The sequence below is a fragment of the Oncorhynchus kisutch genome, linkage group LG8 (genome assembly GCF_002021735.2).
Source record: "Oncorhynchus kisutch isolate 150728-3 linkage group LG8, Okis_V2, whole genome shotgun sequence".
Classification (NCBI taxonomy): Eukaryota; Metazoa; Chordata; class Actinopteri; order Salmoniformes; family Salmonidae; genus Oncorhynchus; species Oncorhynchus kisutch.
Window position 1 is genome coordinate 28,842,484 of NC_034181.2, and position 22,000 is coordinate 28,864,483.

The 22,000-nt window shown below is 47.5% G+C and overlaps 1 protein-coding gene across 2 annotated transcripts in view; it reads left to right on the top strand.

Annotated features, from left to right (window-relative positions):
* Positions 1-22,000, top strand: part of LOC109895907 (probable E3 ubiquitin-protein ligase HECTD4) — a 77,498-nt gene that overhangs the window by 40,241 nt on the left and 15,257 nt on the right. For both annotated transcript variants that reach the window (XM_031830058.1, XM_031830059.1), the window contains exons 19-50: positions 173-326; positions 514-614; positions 764-968; positions 1,087-1,311; positions 1,435-1,598; positions 1,775-2,020; positions 2,139-2,331; positions 2,414-2,518; positions 2,606-2,694; positions 2,808-2,974; positions 5,527-5,662; positions 5,788-5,932; positions 6,042-6,208; positions 6,317-6,463; positions 6,629-6,813; positions 7,286-7,439; positions 7,584-7,864; positions 7,948-8,137; positions 8,227-8,308; positions 9,806-10,008; positions 12,888-13,023; positions 13,177-13,359; positions 13,561-13,725; positions 17,716-17,885; positions 18,029-18,144; positions 18,278-18,381; positions 18,525-18,686; positions 18,827-18,975; positions 19,072-19,151; positions 19,320-19,483; positions 19,573-19,810; positions 21,800-21,936. In XM_031830058.1, coding sequence (XP_031685918.1) covers positions 173-326; positions 514-614; positions 764-968; positions 1,087-1,311; positions 1,435-1,598; positions 1,775-2,020; positions 2,139-2,331; positions 2,414-2,518; positions 2,606-2,694; positions 2,808-2,974; positions 5,527-5,662; positions 5,788-5,932; positions 6,042-6,208; positions 6,317-6,463; positions 6,629-6,813; positions 7,286-7,439; positions 7,584-7,864; positions 7,948-8,137; positions 8,227-8,308; positions 9,806-10,008; positions 12,888-13,023; positions 13,177-13,359; positions 13,561-13,725; positions 17,716-17,885; positions 18,029-18,144; positions 18,278-18,381; positions 18,525-18,686; positions 18,827-18,975; positions 19,072-19,151; positions 19,320-19,483; positions 19,573-19,810; positions 21,800-21,936 — 5,143 coding nt within the window. The remainder of the gene's footprint in view (positions 1-172; positions 327-513; positions 615-763; positions 969-1,086; positions 1,312-1,434; positions 1,599-1,774; positions 2,021-2,138; positions 2,332-2,413; positions 2,519-2,605; positions 2,695-2,807; positions 2,975-5,526; positions 5,663-5,787; positions 5,933-6,041; positions 6,209-6,316; positions 6,464-6,628; positions 6,814-7,285; positions 7,440-7,583; positions 7,865-7,947; positions 8,138-8,226; positions 8,309-9,805; positions 10,009-12,887; positions 13,024-13,176; positions 13,360-13,560; positions 13,726-17,715; positions 17,886-18,028; positions 18,145-18,277; positions 18,382-18,524; positions 18,687-18,826; positions 18,976-19,071; positions 19,152-19,319; positions 19,484-19,572; positions 19,811-21,799; positions 21,937-22,000) is intronic.

A 22,000-nucleotide genomic window follows, 5' to 3' on the forward strand; every position in this document is an offset into this window, starting at 1 on the left:
GCCCTCAAACTGTTGCCTGTGTATCTGCATGTTCCCTTTCTGTCTGCCTCTTCTTCTACATACCTCTCATCTAACATTTCTCTCTCATTCTCTTTCTTCCTCTTCCTCTCTCCTCCTTGTCCCTACTCTTCCTCTCCCCTCCTTCCCCTCTTCCTCTCCTCCTGGGCCGCAGGCTGAAGGGCTTGGAGCAGATTACCAAGGCTACAATGCTGGGGCACCTGCTGCCGGTTCTGCTCACCTCTCTGATGCATCCCAACCTGCAGACACTTGCGCTCGCCGACGCCCTCATGCCCCAACTAGTGCAGCTTGTCCTCTACACCAGCCAGGTGGGGGCTCTCAAACAGTCTCACCTCAATGCAGATATTCCTCTCTGGTTTAGAACTTGTAGCCGTCATCTCTAGTTTCTGTGGTGGAATATGTGTAGACATGTGGTGATTGTTAAATGAAGGTTGATGATAATTTGGAAGGAGAATGAGTATATATATATATGGGTTTCCCCTGGTCATTTCCCAGACTGCTCTGCTGCTCAAGACCCAGTCTCCTCTCTTCACTGACAGCACTCCATTGGTAGGAGGGCCGCTGGGCCAAAAAACGCCTGCTGCTGCTGATGACAAGTAAGTGCACGCACGGTCCTCTGTGTAGGCCAGGTTTATCAGGACCATAAGCCTGGTTTTCCAAGTGTGTTTGTGTATCTGTCCCTGACGAATGTTCCTCTGTCCCTGACGACTTCCTCTGTCGCCGATGACGGTCTGTCCTTCTCCAGCTTTAGAATCCTAGATGAGCGGGAGGAGCCAGGCTTCCTAACAGGCCTGAAGATCCCTGCCCCGTGGGCTGCTGGGAAGACGGTGGAGACGGTCCACCCGGTGCGAGACAACTATAAGTTCAAAGAGACGGTACACATTCCAGGAGCACGCTGCCTCTACCTGCGCTTCGACTCCCGCTGCTCCTCACAGTACGACTACGACAAGGTGACCAATCGCTGCACCTCTACACCCCACATCATATTTCCCTGGTAAAGCTATGGAATAACATGTCTAGTATTGAAAAGAAGAGTATTTACTTGATCTTTTCTCTCTGATGTTCCAGTTGGTGATGTATGCCGGGCCCAACACTAACAGTCGCAAGGTGACTGAGTATGGAGGCAACACTCTGGGCTATGGCAGTCGCAGTGTCCTAGGGACAGGTTGGCCCAAAGACCTGGTCAAGGTGGAGGGGGACACAGTGACGTTCTCCTTTGAGATGAGGAGTGGGCGCGAGCACAACACCCCAGACAAAGCCATGTGGGGGTTTTCCTGCACTGTCCGAGCCCAGGTGCACACAGCTGTGGAGTTGTAAAATACCGCATGAGTTTTAGCATGTTGCTGCCATGTTGGACATACACACCCAGACGTTGTTACAGTGTTACATTGAACTGTCTCTGTTTTCCCACTCCAGGAGTCATCGGAGGATGTCTCTGGGGGTCTCCCCTTCCTGGCAGACCTGGCGTTGGGTCTGTCTGTACTAGCCTGCTCCATGCTCCGCATCCTATACAATGGACCTGAAGTAACCCGAGAGGAGGACGCCTGCCATGACCTGCTCTGCTCCAAGCTGCTCCAAAGGTGACACAGCATAAATGGAGAATGATACATAGCCCACCATATAGATAGCACAAATGCACTGCAATATAGAAGCACAGTCGTACACAGCTATAATCAATGTATAAGAATAAATGAGTAAAATAACATGTGTGACACAGCAGAGGCTGCTTTGTGTTTCTGCTTTGTGTTTCCTTCAGGTGCCAATGGCAGGTGGAGGCTAATGGTGCCCTCTCTCCAGCCCTCACCCCCAGCCCCTCACCCTTACCCCTCACCATCGAGGAGGACCAGGAGTTCACCTACCCCTCTGATGTCCTCATCCCTCCCCCGGGCCTCATGCCTGGGGCCTACTTTGACCTGCCCCGTATCCGCCTGCCTCCAGGAATCATGGGCCGGCTACGAGAGGTGTCCGGCAGGGGGCGACCACAGTTCCGTCCCAGCATCAAGTGAGAAGGGGTGACGATATCTACGGCAGGCTTGCACAACTGCCATCCTAATTCTATTTTAACCAGTCATTACTGTCTATCCTTTTCTCCCCCTTTCTCTCTGACTTTCCCGTGTCAGGGAGGTGATCAGGCCAGACGTTATGGAGGAGGTCATAGTGTCGTGTGTGATAAAGCACCTGACGCTGGTGGATGCTCTCCAGTCACTCGTCAACTTCCAGTACCGCGAGGAGCACGCTGAGGAGTACGACCTGCTCTGTAAGATCATGGCCGAGACTTTCAAGAAGATCAACGCCATGGAGCGCCAGCTGCAGGTACACAAGTGGCACAATTCAGCTTTCCCCTCTCCAAGTGTGTGTATGTGTGTATAACTTTGTCTGTTGCCCTCCCCCCCAGAGTGTAGCAGAGCTGGAACAGAAGTGGCAGAACGAGGTGGAGGAAGCTCAGCAGGGAAAGCTGGAGAACAATGCTCCATTCTTCCATGACTACCACTTCTTTGAGGTACACATCCCTCTACCTCTAATTCTCCACAGATTCTCTTAAAATTGTTCACTGTTCAGCTCACATAATTAGTGTTTGTTTCCCCAGAACAAAATGAAGGAACTAGAATTGCTGTGTTCACTAAAAGAGGTCCCACTGGACTGCAGTGATTTGGAAAACGTTGTCCTCACACTGAGGTAAGAGAAGAGCGACGTGACAATACAGATGTTGACTGATGAGGTAACATCTACACTGCTTTCGAAGACTCCATGTTGTCTTCTGGTTTGTGATCATCTGAATTTGTCCACAGGGAGAAGTTCTTCCAGGAGGTGAACTCTGTCCACCTGAAGAGTGGTGTGCCGCTGGCCAAAACCAAAGCCCTGGTGAAGAGCCTGATGAACCGCACAGAGCTGCTGCTCCACGTCACCATCGCTCCTCACTGCAGGAGCCTGAGCACCACGCCTGCTGGCACGCCAGGTACAACTAAGCTTACACCTTCCTACATTACACTTCCCCAGCCTACTGCACCTCCCCAGCCTACTGCACCTCCCCAGCCTACTGCACCTCCCCAACCTACTGCATCTCCCCAGCCTACTGCACCTCCCAAACCTACTGCACCTCCCCAGCCTACTGCACCTCCCCAACCTACCGCACCTCCCCAACCTACTGCACCACCCCAGCCTACTGCACCTCCCCAGCCTACTGCACCTCCCCAGCCTACTGCACCTCCCCAGCCTACTGCAACTCCCCAGCCTACTGCTCCTCCCCAGCCTACTGCACCTCCCCAGCCTACTGCACCTCCCCAACCTACCGCACCTCCCCAATCTACTGCACCTCCCCAACCTACTGCACCTCCCCAGCCTACTGTACCTCCCCAACCTACTGCACCTCCCCAGCCTACTGCACCTCCCCAACCTACTGCACCTCCCCAACCTACTGCACCTCCCCAGCCTACTGCACCTCCCCAGCCTACTGCTCCTCCCCAACCTACTGCACCTCCCAGCCTACTGCACCTCCCCAACCTCCGCACCTCCCCAATCTACTGCACCTCCCCAACCTACTGCACCTCCCCAGCCTACTGTACCTCCCCAACCTACTGCACCTCCTAAGCCTACTGCACCTCCCCAACCTACTGCACCTCCCCAACCTACTGCACCTCCCCAACCTACTGTACCTCCCCAACCTACTGCACCTCCCCAACCTACTATACTTCCCAAACCTGCACCTCCCCAACCTACTGTACCTCCCCAACCTACTGCACCTCCCCAACCTACTGCACCTCCCCAACCTACTACACTTCCCCAACCTGCACCTCCCTAACCTACTGCACCTCCCCAACCTACTGTACCTCCCCAACCTACTGCACCTCCCCAACCTACTGCACCTCCCCAACCTACTACACTTCCCCAACCTACTGTACCTCCCCAACCTACTGCACCTCCCCAACCTACTGTACCTCCCTAACCTACTGCACCTCCCCAGCCTACTGCACCTCCCCAGCCTACTGTACCTCCCCAACCTACTGCACCTCCCCAGCCTACTGCACCTCCCCAACCTACTGCACCTCCCCAACCTACTGCACCTCCCCAACCTACTGTACCTCCCCAACCTACTGCACCTCCCCAACCTACTGCACCTCCCCAACCTACTGCACCTCCCCAACCTACTGCACCTCCCCAACCTACTACACTTCCCAAACCTGCACCTCCCCAACCTACTGTACCTCCCCAACCTACTGTACCTCCCCAACCTACTGCACCTCCCCAGCCTACTGCACCTCCCCAGCCTACTGCTCCTCCCCAGCCTATTGCACCTCCCCAGCCTACTGCACCTCCCCAACCTACCGCACCTCCCCAATCTACTGCACCTCCCCAACCTACTGCACCTCCCCAGCCTACTGTACCTCCCCAACCTACTGCACCTCCCCAGCCTACTGCACCTCCCCAACCTACTGCACCTCCCCAACCTACTGTACCTCCCCAACCTACTGCACCTCCCCAACCTACTGCACCTCCCCAGCCTACTGCACCTCCCCAACCTACTGCACCTCCCCAACCTACTGCACCTCCCCAACCTAATGTACCTCCCCAACCTACTGCACCTCCCCAACCTACTGCACCTCCCCAACCTACTGCACCTCCCCAACCTACTACACTTCCCAAACCTGCACCTCCCCAACCTACTGTACCTCCCCAACCTACTGTACCTCCCCAACCTACTGCACCTCCCCAGCCTACTGCACCTCCCCAGCCTACTGCTCCTCCCCAGCCTATTGCACCTCCCCAGCCTACTGCACCTCCCCAACCTACCGCACCTCCCCAATCTACTGCACCTCCCCAACCTACTGCACCTCCCCAGCCTACTGTACCTCCCCAACCTACTGCACCTCCCCAACCTACTGCACCTCCCAACCTACTGTACCTCCCCAACCTACTGCACCTCCCCAACCTACTGCACCTCCCCAACCTACTGCACCTCCCCAACCTACTGCACCTCCCCAACCTACTACACTTCCCAAACCTGCACCTCCCCAACCTACTGTACCTCCCTAACCTACTGCACCTCCCCAGCCTACTGTACCTCCCCAACCTACTGCACCTCCCCAACCTACTGTACCTCCCCAACCTACTGCACCTCCCAACCTACTGCACCTCCCCATCCTACTGCACCTCCCCAACCTACTGCACCTCCCCAACCTACTGTACCTCCCCAACCTACTGTACCTCCCCAACCTACTGCACCTCCCCAACCTACTGTACCTCCCCAACCTACTGCACCTCCCCAACCTACTGTACCTCCCCAACCTACTGTACCTCCCCAACCTACTGCACCTCCCCAGCCTACTGTACCTCCCCAACCTACTGCACCTCCCCAACCTACTGTACCTCCCCAACCTACTGCACCTCCCCAACCTACTACACTTCCCTAGCTTACACCTGCTCCTCTATAGCCCTCCCTGATTTACTTTGACTGCCTGCATGTAGTATGATGAAATAGAGGTAACCAATACTGGCTTTTTGTTGTTGCAGCCTGTAAGTCTGTGTCAGACACTAAGACGGTGGTCCCCGGGGTGAAGCAGCCAGTCTTCCTGCGCAGCATGTCTGCACCCTCCGACCTGGAAATGATCGCCAACCAGGACCTGGAGTTCACACACAGCAGCCAAAGGTTTTCTGTACACTGAACTGTTTTTGATGACACCAAGAAAGTGGATTACAAGTGTAACTACACTAAGTTGATGATGAATGGAGAGAGTACTCACCCCTCCACTTTGTTGTCCTCCCCTACTGTAGGAGGCGACACCACCCTACCAGTCACCGCAGCAGCTCCTTCACACTGCTGCAGTCTCTATCCATGGAGGACAGCCGGGACAAGCCAACGTACAGTGTGCTGCTGGGACAGCTCTTTGCCTTCATTGGGACCACGCCCGACCAGTCTGTAAGTCCACCACAAAGTCACTGCACATACACACTGAAATAGTTTTTGGTGCCAAATGATTAGAGAAGATGAGTCTACTCATATTTTACCCTAATTCTTCCTCCTCCAGGTGTCCAGCAGCAGTTTCCTGTCTGCGGCTCAGACACGGTGGAGGCGGGGCAGCACGAGGAAGCAGGCCTTGGTTCACATGAGGGAGCTGCTCACCGCCGCAGTCAGGGTGGGCGGGGTCACTCATCTGGTGGGCCCTGTTACCATGGTGCTGCAGGGAGGGCCCAGGTAAGGGATGGACACAGACACACTCACACACAAACCTATCATCAATTAACATTCTGAAAGAAAATGTAGTTTTCTAAATGTATGTGTATCTGTGTGTGTCCTCTGCAGGATCGAGGAGCTGACTTGTGGGGGAATGGTGGAGCAGGTGCAGGAGGCCTTTGGGGAGACCATGACGTCTGTAGTGTCACTATGTGCCCGCTACCCCATCGCTTGTGCTAACAGTATCGGCATGCTCTGCACCATCCCCTATACCAGGCAAGAAAATGATTCTCCATCTTTCTCATGCTACTCTTGGAAAACTGTTTTGTAACTGCTTTTGTAACAAACAACTTAACTCATTCCCCTGGCACCCAAAAATGTCTGACTTCCAATAATTGCCATCCTCCAAACCCCAACCCGTCTGGTCCTGTGTTCCTGTAGGAGTGAGGAGCAGTGCCTGGTGCGCAGTGGTCTGGTACATCTGATGGACCGCCTGTGCAGCCTGAGTGGCCAGAGGGACTGCAGCTCCAATGAGAAGCAAACCAAGAAGCAGAAGGTGGCCACCATGGCCTGGGCTGCTTTCCAGGTGCTGGCCAACCGCTGCATTGAGTGGGAGAAGGTGGAAGGTATGCAATATAGTTTTTTGAGGGTGGGGGACTTATCAGCTTGTGAAGCAGGTAGCTCACTCCAAGAAATTAAGAGAACTTCAGCACTCAAGCAGAGCATGTAAGAACATTTCAGTTTCCAATATATTGATATTGCACTGTGCCTTTAGCTGAAGAGGAATGTTTGAAAGACGGTCTCAATGTCTTCAGGGTCTCTTATGAAAGTGAGGACAAGATGCAGAAGAATAGTTGGAGGTAAAAGTTAGGCAAGCTTGACAAAAGTTGAATTAGGTCACTAATTCAGAAACCAGAGGAAAGATGGGTTGATTTAAAATAGCTTATGTTCAGAAACATAGGTATGACTTCATCTTTGAGGACCTTTGAATACAGATGATCAGACTTTAAGATGCAACCTCACATCAGTGTTTATTTACAATAATAGTCAGTGTGGTGATTCTAGCTACTACAGAAATCCCTCTACCCCTTTCTAAAGGTGGTTCAACAGATGCGGTGCACTCGGGTCTGGCCCGGCAGGTATCCAGCCTGCTGACCAACCACCTGGCCAGAGCCACAGAGTGCTGTGGGAACCAGGCAGCAGGGAACGACGCCCTGCAAGATGTCCTCAGCCTGCTCAACGACCTGTCCAGGTAATCACCACCAGACAACAAGACAACACCTTAAACAAACTCCTATCAACATGAGGGCTCAATGTTATTTCATGTTCTGGGTTTTAGAAATGACTGTTAGGTTTTCGTCTTCTAATTATTCCTGACTGTCTGGTGCTTCTCCAGGAGCCACATAGGGAAGGCCATCCTGAGCCAGCCAGCCTGTGTGTCCAAGCTCCTGTCCCTGCTGCTGGACCAGCGGCCGTCTCCCAAGCTGGTGCTGATCATCCTGCAGCTGTGCCGCGCTGCCCTGCCCTTGATGAGTGTGGAGGACTGTGGCAACGTGGCGCTTCCCGCCTGGAGCTACTCCATCAACACCCTGGATGCTGAGCAGCAGGATGCCGCCGACCCCGCCTCGCGCATTGCTGCCCTGTTGCTGGCCAAGCTGGCTGACTACGTAGTACCAGGTAGTAGCCTTTGGTCTCGACATGTTGGTCAGGAGATCTCTGGTCTCAGTTAGTGATCTTTCTAACACCATGTCCCTCACCAGGCTGCCAGACCCTGCTGTCCCCCAGCTCCTCAGAGCCAGACACCAGCCTAAGCCGCTCCAGCCCCAAAGGAACCCTGAAGTCTGATAAGGATGCGGGGGAGGAGAGCGAGGCTGTGGATGGCAAACTGTCCATCTTTATCCACAAGAGGGAGGACCAGTCCTCTCATGAGGTGCTCCAGCCACTGCTCAGGTAAGACTCATCATAATACCTCCTGACACCTTTTGTGTGCCAAACCATCCATAAAGTTTCTCTGACACCTTCTTTCTGGTGGCCTGCAGCAGTTCAGAGGGCCGGCCATTCCGCCTTGGAACTGGAGCAAACATGGAGAAAGTGGTGAAGATGGACAGAGACATGACCAAGGTCAGGCCTGTTTAATGTGGCTTCATATGTCATTTGGCTGTCACTAAGTGAAATAAACATTTTTACTTGTGAAGGCGTGTTCATTAATCAAATCGGAGGGCATGCTGTCCTGTCCTCTGGCAGTCTCTTATGGGGGTGCCACAGGGTTCAATCCTCGGGCCGACTCTTTTCTCTGTATATATCAATGATGTTGCTCTTGCTGCGGGCGATTCCCTGATCCACCTCTATGCAGACGACACCATATATACTTCCGGCCCGTCCTTGGACACTGCTATCTAACCTCCAAACGAGCTTCAATGCCGTACAACACTCCTTCCGTGGCCTCCAACTGCTCTTAAACGCTAGTAAAACCAAATGCATGCTTTTCAACCGTTCGCTGCCTGCACCCGCACGCCTGACCAGCATCACCACCCTGGATGGTTCCGACCTTGAATATGTGGACATCTATAAGTACCTAGGTGTCTGGCTAGACTGTAAACTCTCCTTCCAGACTCATATCAAACATCTCCAATCGAAAATCAAGTCAAAAGTCGGCTTTCTATTCCGCAACAAAGCCTCCTTCACTCACGCCGCCAAACTTACCCTAGTAAAACTGACTATCCTACCGATCCTCGACTTCGGCGATGTCATCTACAAAATTGCTTCCAACACTCTAGTCAGCAAACTGGATGCAGTTTATCACAGTGCCATCCGTTTTGTCACTAAAGCACCTTATACCACCCACCACTGCGACTTGTATGCCCTAGTCGGCTGGCCCTCGCTACATATTCGTCGCCAGACCCACTGGCTCCAGGTCATCTACAAGTCCATGCTAGGTAAAGCTCCGCCTTATCTCAGTTCACTGGTCACGATGGCAACACCCATCCGTAGCACGCGCTCCAGCAGGTGTATCTCACTGATCTTCCCTAAAGCCAACACCTCATTTGGCCGCCTTTCGTTCCAGTTCTCTGCTGCCTGTGACTGGAACGAATTGCAAAAATCACTGAAGTTGGAGACTTATCTCCCTCACCAACTTCAAACATCTGCTATCTGAGCAGCTAACCGATCGCTGCAGCTGTACATAGTCTATCGGTAAATAGCCCACCCATTTTTACCTACCTCATCCCCATACTGTTTTTATTTATTTACTTTTCTGCTCTTTTGCACACCAATATCTCTACCTGTACATGACCATCTGATCATTTATCACTCCAGTGTTAATCTGCAAATTGTAATCATTCGCCTACCTCCTCATGCCTTTTGCACACAATGTATATAGACTCCCCTTTTTTTTCCTTTTTTTTCTACTGTGTTATTGACTTGTTAATTGTTTACTCCATGTGTAACTCTGTGTTGTCTGTTCACACTGCTATGCTTTATCTTGGCCAGGTCGCAGTTGCAAATGAGAACTTGTTCTCAACTAGCCTACATGGTTAAATAAAGGTTAAATAAAAAAATATATAAAAAAATAAAAATCATACCATTATTCCTGGCTGATCTGCTCCTTCACCCCACCAGAGTGGTAGCTGTGAGGTAATCACCGAGGAGGCTGCAGCCGCCCTGAGGAAGGCCAATAAGTGGGCCCAGTCTGGGCTGATAGTGAGCGTGGGCCCGCCTGTGGAGGCTCTGGCACAGGAGGCTGCTGGAGGAGTCACCACGGGGGACAAGAAGAAGACCGCTCAGACCGCTGTGTGTCGGGACAGGAACTCTGAACTGGCCAGGTCAGTCTGACTCGAGCTGTGCAAACATTAGATTATGCATTTTTCATAACAGTAATACTAGTGGATTAGAAACTATCATCACACTGTTCCACTAGTAATACTAGTAGAACATAAGAAAACTGTCACATAACTGCATTCCTCTCTAGGGCTTCATTTATTATTACCCCACTAGATATTACAGGTGCAAGTACAATATTTCATTTTTTTATTTCGAGGAGCATCCAACCCTGTTATCAGAACTTTATTGTAATGTCATCTTCACTGAAGACTATGATAATATCCACTTAGGATAATGTTTGTACTTATGTTATGAGAGGTTGACAGCTGATGATTAACTACTAATGGCAATGAACTCTTTCTGAATGGGCAAATTATTATTATTCTTTTTGACAGAAATCAAAGAACCTTTGCTTGCATGCTTTTTCATCAACAACCCAAAGAGAGGGCCTGGTTACATTACTATTGGAGCATGAGGCAAATGGCTAATATAAAAGCCCTGTACACCTCAACTGGAGACATCTCGCTTTATTGTGCTGTGACACCCGTATTCTAGCAAAATGTTTAGCACTTAGAATGGTGCACCTCAATATTAGGAAGGTTTTCCTACTGTTTTGTATACACAGTGCAGGTACAAATCATAAGTCAAATCAGTTACTGGCAGCAAAAGAATACGATCCTTGACTTCGGTGATGTCATTTACAAAATAGCCTTCAACACTCTAGTCAGCAAACTGGATGTAGTCTATCACAGTGCCATCCGTTTTGTCACCTAAGCCCCATATACTACCCACCACTGCGACCTGTATGCTCTCGTTGGCTGGCCCTCACTTCATACTCGTCGCCAAACCCACTGGCTCCAGGTCATCTATAAGTCTTTGCTAGGTAAAGCCCCACCTTATCTCAGCTCACTGGTCACCATAGCAACACCCACCAGTAGCATGCGCTCCAGCAGGTATATTTCACTGGTCATCCCCAAAGCCAACACTTCCTTTGGCTGTCTTTCCTTCCAGTTCTCTGCTGCCAATGACTGGAACGAATTGCAAAAATCACTGAAGCTAGAGTCTTATATCTCCCTCTCTAACTTTAAGTATCAGCTGTCTGAGCAGCTTACCGATCACTATACCTGTATATAGCCAATCTGTAAATAGCCCATCCAACTACCTCATCCACATATTGTTATTTATCCTCTTGCTATTTTGCACCCCAGTATCTCTACTTGCACATCATCATCTGCACATCTATCACTCCAGTGTTAATGCTAAATTGTCATTATTTCGCCTCTACGGCCTATTTATTACCTTACCTCCCTACTCTTCTACATTTGCACACACTGTACGTAGATTCTTCTATTGTGTTATTGACTGTATGTTTGTTGGTGTAACTCTGTGTTGTTGTTTTTGTCGCTTTGCTTTGTCTTGGCCAGGTCGCAGTTGTAAATGAGATCTTGTTCTCAACTAACCTACCTGGTTAAATAAAGATGAAAAATAAAATCAAAAATTCCAATGGAATGGAAGAAAAAGTTAAGGGAAAGAAAATAGAAACTGTTTGTAGGCATATTAAATCTCAGATGTTTAACGAGAGAAAATGTGTAAAAATGTATCATTTTCATACTCCCATCCCTTAGAAGCAGGTTTTTGGTTTGATTTATAAAACATCATAGACTCCACTATCTGAACGTTTCAATTGAAGATATTGTACACATTTTTGTTACTGTCACGGATCCCTCTGGAACGTTCATTGCACACACCTGGCCCCTATTCCCACTGATTGTGTTTGTATATATGTGCCCTTTGTTCACCATGGTGCTGTCCATTATTGTTACAATGTCCATTGGTGTGTGTGAGTACCTTTGCTGTGTGTTTTGGGCTTTCGTGCCCGTGTGGTTTGCGCAGATGATTACGGGTCTCGCCCCGTGTGTTAATCATTGTGCGTGTGTTTTTTATTCAAGGTACTCCTCGCTCTTTTGGTTGGGTTTCAACCCTCTGTTTTTGTTACGTGTTTGTTTGGTCTTCGAAAGTTACAAATATGGGGTATTGAAGATTCTTATTTGTGCCTTTTTTGTGGTGTGGAAGTAGAGGATTTTGTTCCACATCTTCTGATAATGACCCATAGTTGCTAACTTTTGGGCAAAAGTACAAGAGTGGTTCCTCCCTGTTTTTGATCTCTCCACAAACAGTTATATTGGGCGACTTAAGGGACAGATGCAACACTATATACAATCTCTTGGCTCAGCTGGGGAAGTTTTTCATTTTTAAAACTCAGAAAACAAATATGTTAGTATTGGATTCTTTAAAAGAACTGTCGAACTCTATTATACACTAGAAGGCTTGATTGCAAAAGAAAGTGGGAGGTCGTCGAGGGATGGGCCTGATTTGATTTCGTAGACAAAGGAAAGGTGCTCCTGGATCGCCAGTCGTATGATAATTGTAGTTGTTGGTTCTTTTGTTTGTTTAGTTGTATTTATTGTGGTATTTTTTGTATGTAATTCATGTTTATGTTCTTTGTAATTTGTTAGGGTAATTGCTTGTTTGTACGCTTCTGTGTGTCCACCGCACTGAGGTAGTGGGCTGGAAATGGTGAGGTGTTCTTGGGGACAATGAACCTTTAGCTCCCACTCCCCTATTGTGGGATGCGTATTTGTAACAGCTGCCAATGGTATTGCATGCCTATGATATATATATTTTTTAAATAAAGAGAAAGGGAAAAAAGCCTAGGAATGAAATAACCACCCCAAAAATGTCAAAGTATTTTTTATAATAAAGAAACCTTTTAATAATGAAAAATAGTTTAGTCCCCAAAATGTGTCAAGGTAACAAATGTAAAAAAACAACACCGGGGATAGTGGTTCTGAGCGGTCTCCTCTCTCCCTCCACTGTTCAGGTCCGACCCAATCAGGCCCTTCATCAGTGGCCATGTGGCCAACAGTATGGCTGCTGAGGTTATTGCCCTGCTGCACAGCCTGCTCACAGCTCCCGAGTCCAACACCGCCCAGATCTGGACCAGCACTGCAGAGAAGGTAAAGCACCATCAGAATGCATAGGTTTTGGAGGCAGCTGCAGCCATTTTAAGATCTACTTGCAATGCTAGATCCATGTAATTCTAAGAATATACTGTATATGAAGGTCATAGTGATAACACATGGATTTAACGCTGCTGATGACTGTGCCAGGTGCTGTCCAGAGCACTGATGTTCATCCCACAGCTGGGGAAGTATGCTGAGAGCATCCTGGAGAACGGTAGCAGCAGCAGCAGGAAGCTGGCTAAACTCCAGGCCATCGGCAGGCAGGCTGTGGCGGCACTCTGCGCCCTCGGAGGCTTCAAGGAGACCATCAAGATCGGCTCAGAGGTCCAGGTGGGTTAGGAGATGAGCAGAAGTTGATAGATCCATTAGAAGACTTAGCAATACAAATTGTACCTGTCTCTGAAATTCACATGCCAACATTCACATGCCAACAACACTATACCAGGCCAATAATGCTGTGGGCAGAAAGATATATAGTAGTGAATGGTCTATCAGTGAATGTTTCTCTTCATGGTCCCTCTGCTTCCTCAGGTGGTGGGTAAAGGAGTGCTGGACAGCGTGGGCCTGGTCATGTCCATCAATGAGCAGGAAGGCCTCGCCACAGTAAAGTTCCCTTCCTGCGAGTACAGGAAGGCCTGCAAGGCCTCCGACATCCTGACGGTGCCCATCTCCCGCCTCTGCACTCCCCGCTCTGAGGTAAGGACAGGGAAGGTTAGAGAAGTCACACATGCAACTAACACATACAGCTAACACATACAACTAACACGTGTAACTAACACATGTAACTAACACATACAGCTAACACATGTAACTAACCTATACAACTAACACATGTAACTAACACATACAACTAACACATACAACTAACACATGTAACTAACACATGTAACTAACACACAACTAACACATGTAAGTAACACATACAACTAACAAGTGTAACTAACACATACAACTAACACGTGTAACTAACACATACAACTAACACATACAACTAACACATGTAACTAACACATACAACTAACACATACAACTAACACATGTAACTAACACATGTAACTAACACATACAACTAACACATGTAACTAACACATACAACTAACATGTGTAACTAACACATGTAACTAACACATACAACTAACACATGCAACTAACGCATGTAACTAACACGTGTAACTAACACATGCAACTAACATGTGTAACTAACACATGCAACTAACACATGCAACTAACACATGTAACTAACACATGCAATTAACACATACAGCTAACACTTGTAACTAATACGTGTAACTAACACATGCAACTAACACGTGTAACTAACACATACAACTAACACGTGTAACTAACACATACAACTGACATGTGTAACTAACACATGTAACGAACACATACAACTAACACATGTAACTAACACATGCAACTAACACGTGTAACTAACACATGCAACTAACACATGTAACTAACACATGTAACTAACATATGTAAATAACACATACAACTTACACATGTAACTAACACATACAACTAACACGTGCAACTAACACATACAACTAACATGTGTAACTAATACATGCAACTAACACATACAACTTACACATGTAACTAACACATACAACTAACACGTGCAACTAACACATACAACTAACACATGTAACTAATATATGTAAATAACACATACAACAAACACGTGTAACTAACACATACAACTAACATGTGTAACTAATACATGTAACTAACACATGCAACTAACACATGTAAATAACACATACAACAAACACGTGTAGCTAATACATGTAACTAACACATGCAACTAACACATGTAAATAACACATACAACAAACACTTGTAACTAACACATACAACTAACATGTGTAACTAATACATGCAACTAACACATACAACTTACACATGTAAATAACACATACAATAAACACGTGCAACTAACGCATACAACTAACACATACAACTAACACATGTAACTAACACATACAACTTACACATGCAACTAACACATACAACTAACACATGTAACTAACACATACAACTAACACATGTAACTAACACATACAACTAACACATACAACTAACACATGTAACTAACACATGTAACTAACACATACAACTAACACATACAACTAACACATACAACTAACACATACAACTAACACATGTAACTAACACATACAACTTACACATGTAACTAACACATACAACTAACACATGTAACTAACACATACAACTAACACATGTAACTAACACATACAACTAACACATACAACTAACACATACAACTAACACATACAACTAACACATGTAACTAACACATACAACTAACACGTGCAAATAACACATACAACTAACACATGTAACTAACACATACAACTAACACATACAACTAACACGTGCAACTAACACATACAACTAACACATGTAACTAACACATATAACTAACACATACAACTTACACATGTAACTAACACATACAACTAACACGTGCAACTAACACATGTAACTAACACATACAACTAACACGTGCAACTAACACATGTAACTAACACATGTAACTAACACATACAACTAACACGTGTAACTAACACATACAACTAACACATACAACTTACACATACAACTAACACGTGTAACTAACACATACAACTAACACATACAACTTACACATACAACTAACACGTGCAACTAACACATGTAACTAACACATACAACTAACACGTGTAACTAACACATACAACTAACATGCGTAACTAACACGTACAACTAACACATACAACTAACACATGTAACTAACACATACAACTAACACATGTAACTAACACATGCAACTAACACATACAACTAACACATGCAACTAACACATACAACTAACACATACAACTAACACATGTAACTAACACGTGGAACTAACACATACAACTAACACGTGCAACTAACACATGCAACTAACACGTGCAACTAACATGTACAACTAACACATACAACTAACACATGTAACTAACACGTGCAACTAACACATACAACTAACACACACAACTAACACATACAACTAACACATGTAACTAACACGTGCAACTAACACATACAACTAACACATGTAACTAACACGTGCAACTAACACATACAACTAACACATACAACTAACATGTGTAACTAATACATGTAACTAACACATGCAACTAACACATGTAAATAACACATACAACAAACACGTATAGCTAATACATGTAACTAACACATGCAACTAACACATGTAAATAACACATACAACAAACACGTGTAACTAACACATACAACTAACATGTGTAACTAATACATGCAACTAACACATAGAACTTACACATGTAAATAACACATACAATAAACACGTGCAACTAACGCATACAACTAACACATACAACTAACACATGTAACTAACACATACAACTAACACATGTAACTAACACATACAACTAACACATGTAACTAACACATACAACTAACACATGTAACTAACACATACAACTAACACATACAACTAACACGTGTAACTAACACATACAACTAACACATACAACTTACACATACAACTAACACGTGCAACTAACACATGTAACTAACACATACAACTAACACGTGTAACTAACACATACAACTAACATGTGTAACTAACACGTACAACTAACACATACAACTAACACATGTAACTAACACATACAACTAACACATGTAACTAACACGTGCAACTAACACATACAACTAACACATGCAACTAACACATACAACTAACACATACAACTAACACATGTAACTAACACGTGGAACTAACACATACAACTAACACATACAACTAACACATACAACTACCACATACAACTAACACATACAACTAACACATACAACTAACACATGTAACTAACACATACAACTAACACGTGCAACTAACACATACAACTAACACATACAACGTACACATGTAACTAACACATACAACTAACACATACAACTTACACATGTAACTAACACATACATGTGTTAGTTGTATGTGTTAGTTGTATGTGTTAGTTACATGTGTTAGTTACATGTGTAAGTTGTATGTGTTAGTTGTATGTGTTAGTTACATGTGTACGTTGTATGTGTTAGTTGTATGTGTTAGTTGCACGTGTTAGTTGTATGTGTTAGTTACATGTGTTAGTTGTATGTGTTAGTTGTATGTGTTAGTTGTATGTGTTAGTTGCACGTGTTAGTTGCACGTGTTAGTTGCACGTGTTAGTTGTATGTGTTAGTTGTATGTGTTAGTTGCACGTGTTAGTTACATGTGTTAGTTGCACGTGTTAGTTACATGTGTTAGTTGTATGTGTTAGTTGTACGTGTTAGTTGCACGTGTTAGTTGCACGTGTTAGTTGTATGTGTTAGTTGTATGTGTTAGTTGTATGTGTTAGTTGCATGTGTTAGTTGTATGTGTTAGTTGTATGTGTTAGTTACAACTAACACATGTAACTAACACATGTAACTAACACATACAACTAACACATGTAACTAACACATACAACTAACACGTGCAACTAACACATACAACCAACACATGTAAATCGACTGGAATTGATGCAAGTGCACATAAGGCTTTAATGCATGATGGCAGTAGACTCATTTAATGTTCTCTTCTCATCAATGTCCCACTCCCCCTCTCTCTCCCAGGCGCTGCCCCTCTACAAGCTGTCTATCACAGAGAAGGTGGTGCAGGCGGTACAGTCCATGCTCCTGCCACAGGAGGGTAGTCTGTCCATCCACACCTCCCTCCCCGCCTCAGGAGATGGCTCTAGTCCTGTCATGGCCGCTGTCCGCCTGCTGGCTGAAATCAGGACCAGGTAAGGATCACTAAGGAGGAAATGACCTCGGTCAAGATGTTTTGCTGCTCCTCCAAGTGTGTGTCTGCACCTGTATGTCATACATTTGTTTTGCTTAGTTTTAGTGTGCAGGTTTAAATGTGTCTGTTGTGTTTGGCTCCCAGGGCATGTCTGGTGATGGCCCAGCTCCTGGAGGACAGCTCGTTCTGTGAAGAGTTCATTCAGCAGTGTCCTGCTGCTGTGGAGGTCCTTAACCTAGTGGCCCAGGAGTGCAGTCCTGGTGAGTGACCACCCACTCTCACCCAGTAGCATAGTGCTCAATGATGACACAACTTCTACAATGCAGCATGACTGTACTTTTACTGGCCATATTATCTCTATGACCATAGTATTGATTATGCTGTGTTGTGCAGGGGAGCGTCTGGGCATGGTCGAGGCACAGTGTGAGCGAGTGAGGATGCTGTACCGAGACTGCGCTCGACCGCCACCCCCTCCCCTCCAGACAGACAGGTGCCAGGTGGGTGTCGCTGTACTCATTGATCTACTGATCGAATAACTGACACAAAACCATACTAGGATTTTTTGAGGGATGAAGGGATTCAGTTTAAAGTTTGTGGAGCCTTGTAACGCTCTCTGCTCCGGTCTATATCTCTCCCTAAGCCCAAGGAGATTACATGGAGTCCAACCAGGGTGTTCCCTCCAGTGCGTGCCTGCATGTTCTCATCTCGCCTTACCTCCGTCACCTTCCTGGCCGACCCCAGCGCTGGAGGAGGCCTGCCCAGGGGAACCTTCATCTATGCCACCTCACCTGTACCTGTTCAGGTAGGCACCCCTACACTTACTGGATGTCTTGGGAATGGCACATGCTAGGTTTTATATTAATGATAATTCAGTTTTGCATGCTTATGAAGCAGGCTAACTCATTTGGAATCTTTAAATTCCTCTCCCTCTTTTTCCTGTAGGCTCCTTCCTTTTACTGGGAAATAGAGATTGTCTCCTATGGAGACTCGGAAGACGACAGCGGCCCTATTGTGTCTTTTGGCTTTGCCACAGAGGCGGAGAAGAGAGACGGAGCATGGACCAACCCTGTTGGCACCTGCCTCTTTCACAAGTATATGCTCCTATGGATTTGACATATGTAATCTCTGTGAGGTTTCCCACTGCCCTGTCTGAGATTGAGTGCTGTCTCTGTGTTTCTCCCTTTCAGTAATGGCAGGGCTGTGCACTATAATGGCTCCAGTCTGCTGCAGTGGAAGAGTGTGAGGCTAGACGTAGCCCTACTTCCTGGTGAGATGGGAAACAATCCTCTCATCTAGTTTCATAATATCACCTACCTCCTATTTTTGACTGTTTTTGCTTATGGAACCAATGTGTATTGCATATTTATAACATTTTGGTGAAACATCTGATTTTGAACTGTATCTTGGATGGTGACCATTCTCTTCCTGCTTACAGGGGATGTGGCGGGCATTGGCTGGGAGCGCTCTGAGGATACCCCTCCACCCCCTGGCCAGGTCTCTAAAGGGCGGGTCTACTTCACCTACTGCGGCCACCGCCTCAGCCCCTTCCTGGAGGATGTAGCAGGGGGCATGTGGCCTCTGGTGCACATTCAGAAGAAGGTGGGTAAAACAAGATAACAAGTTAAAGAAGATAAAGCCTAATTAATGCAGCTTGTATGTCATCATGGGGTGTTTTGCATTTTGTTTAGAACACAAAGATTCGTGCCAACTTTGGTTGCCGGGCATTTGCGTACGCAGAGGGCCAAGCACACCGCAATGCTGCTGACTTTTGTGTTGACCTGGCAGAGGAAATCAGTGCCAACTTCGAGGCCCTCCCATTCGCCATGGCATCCGACAGCGACAATGATGCGGGTGCTAGTGTGGCATCTGACTCTGGATCCCACGGACCTCCCTGTCGGATCGCCGCGGTAGCAGTTGCCCAGCAACGTATGTTCCTTTCACTTTCCAATTTCACCAAACGCATGTGTTTCAGTTACTTTCCGGTCGCGTAACCTAAAATGTGTTGTTTTACTTCAAGGCCCAGTGCAGTCAAAAATGTGATTTTCCTGTGTTTAAATATATTGTCACACTGAGGTTAAATAATACTGTGAAATTGTGTAAATGATGTTGATCCTTTTAGTGTAAGAGCTGTTTGAAAAGACTGTCTGAAATGTCTGCCTGTTTTGGTGGGATGGAGTATTGGCCTTCCTAGTGACATCATTAGGCGGTAAATTAGTTAATAGACCAACAAGAAAGAGTTCCAAACCACTCTGCCAATAACAGCAACTTTTCAGTGTTCTCCTCCCCACTCCCAGACAGTCCTAGCAAAATGATTCCCTGAGAAATGTTTTACCATTTTAATTGAGAACAATCCCAGTAAGGTACTTAAATGTTCCCCAGAAATGATTTGATATCGAAAACAGATGCATTGGTCCTTTTAACCTGGTGTGATTTCAGTCCTCGGTTGCGTTTGCTGTTTGGTCGACCCCACCCCGCCCCACCCCACCCCGCCCCGCCCCACCCCGCCACTCACCCTCACTGTCTGGTCTGTGTATATGTCTCCCAGTTGGTAGCGTTTGCTGTTTGGTCAACCCCACCCCGCCCCGCCCCACCCTACCCCGCCCCTCACACTCACTGTCTGGTCTGTGTATATGTCTCCCAGTTGGTAGCATTTGCTGTTTGGTCAACCCCACCCCACCCAGCAGCCCTAACCCTCACCCTCACTGTCTGGTCTGTGTATATGTCTCCCAGCTGGTAGCGTTTGCTGTTTGGTCAACCCCACCCCGCCCCGCCCCGCAGCCCTAACCCTCACCCTCACCCTCACTGTCTGGTCTGTGTATATGTCTCCCAGTTGGTAGTGTTTGCTGTTTGGTCGACCCCACCCCGCCCCTCACCCTCACTTTCTGGTCTGTGTACATGTCTCCCAGTTGGTAGTGTTTGCTGTTTGGTCAACCCCACCCCACCCCACCCAGCAGCCCTAACCCTCACCCTCACCCTCACTGTCTGGTCTGTGTATATGTCTCCCAGTTGGTTGCGTTTGCTGTTTGGTCGACCCCACCCCGCCCCACCCCACCCCGCCCCTCACCCTCACTTTCTGGTCTGTGTACATGTCTCCCAGTTGGTAGTGTTTGCTGTTTGGTCAACCCCACCCCGCCCCGCCCCGCAGCCCTAACCCTCACCCTCACCCTCACTGTCTGGTCTGTGTATATGTCTCCCAGTTGGTAGTGTTTGCTGTTTGGTCGACCCCACCCCGCCCCTCACCCTCACTTTCTGGTCTGTGTACATGTCTCCCAGTTGGTAGTGTTTGCTGTTTGGTCAACCCCACCCCACCCCACCCAGCAGCCCTAACCCTCACCCTCACCCTCACTGTCTGGTCTGTGTATATGTCTCCCAGTTGGTTGCGTTTGCTGTTTGGTCGACCCCACCCCGCCCCACCCCACCCCGCAGCCCTAATCCTCACCCTCACTGTCTGGTCTGTGTATATGTCTCCCAGTTGGTAGCGTTTGCTGTTTGGTCAACCCCACCCCGCCCCACCCCACCCCGCCCCTCACACTCACTGTCTGGTCTGTGTACATGTCTCCCAGTTGGTAGCGTTTGCTGTTTGGTCAACCCCACCCCACCCCACCCAGCAGCCCTAACCCTCACCCTCACTGTCTGGTCTGTGTATATGTCTCCCAGCTGGTAGCGTTTGCTGTTTGGTCAACCCCACCCCACCCCACCCCGCCCCGCAGCCCTAACCCTCACCCTCACCCTCACTGTCTGGTCTGTGTATATGTCTCCCAGTTGGTTGCGTTTGCTGTTTGGTCGACCCCACCCCGCCCCACCCCACCCCGCAGCCCTAATCCTCACCCTCACTGTCTGGTCTGTGTATATGTCTCCCAGTTGGTAGCGTTTGTAAGAACTGGCTTTGTTGTTTGTCCTCCCCTGTCGAGACAGAGTACAACAGTGACTCGTCGTGCCTCTACAAGGTAGAGCTGAGCTACGAGAACCTGGTCACCTCAGGGCCTGAAGCACACCCCCCGCCTATCGCTGACGACGAGAGTGATGACGAAGATGATGACGATGTTCCCAGGGTGAGTTGAATATCTTTCTGGTGCTTATTGTTCTGAGAAGAGCCTTCAAATAACACATTCACTT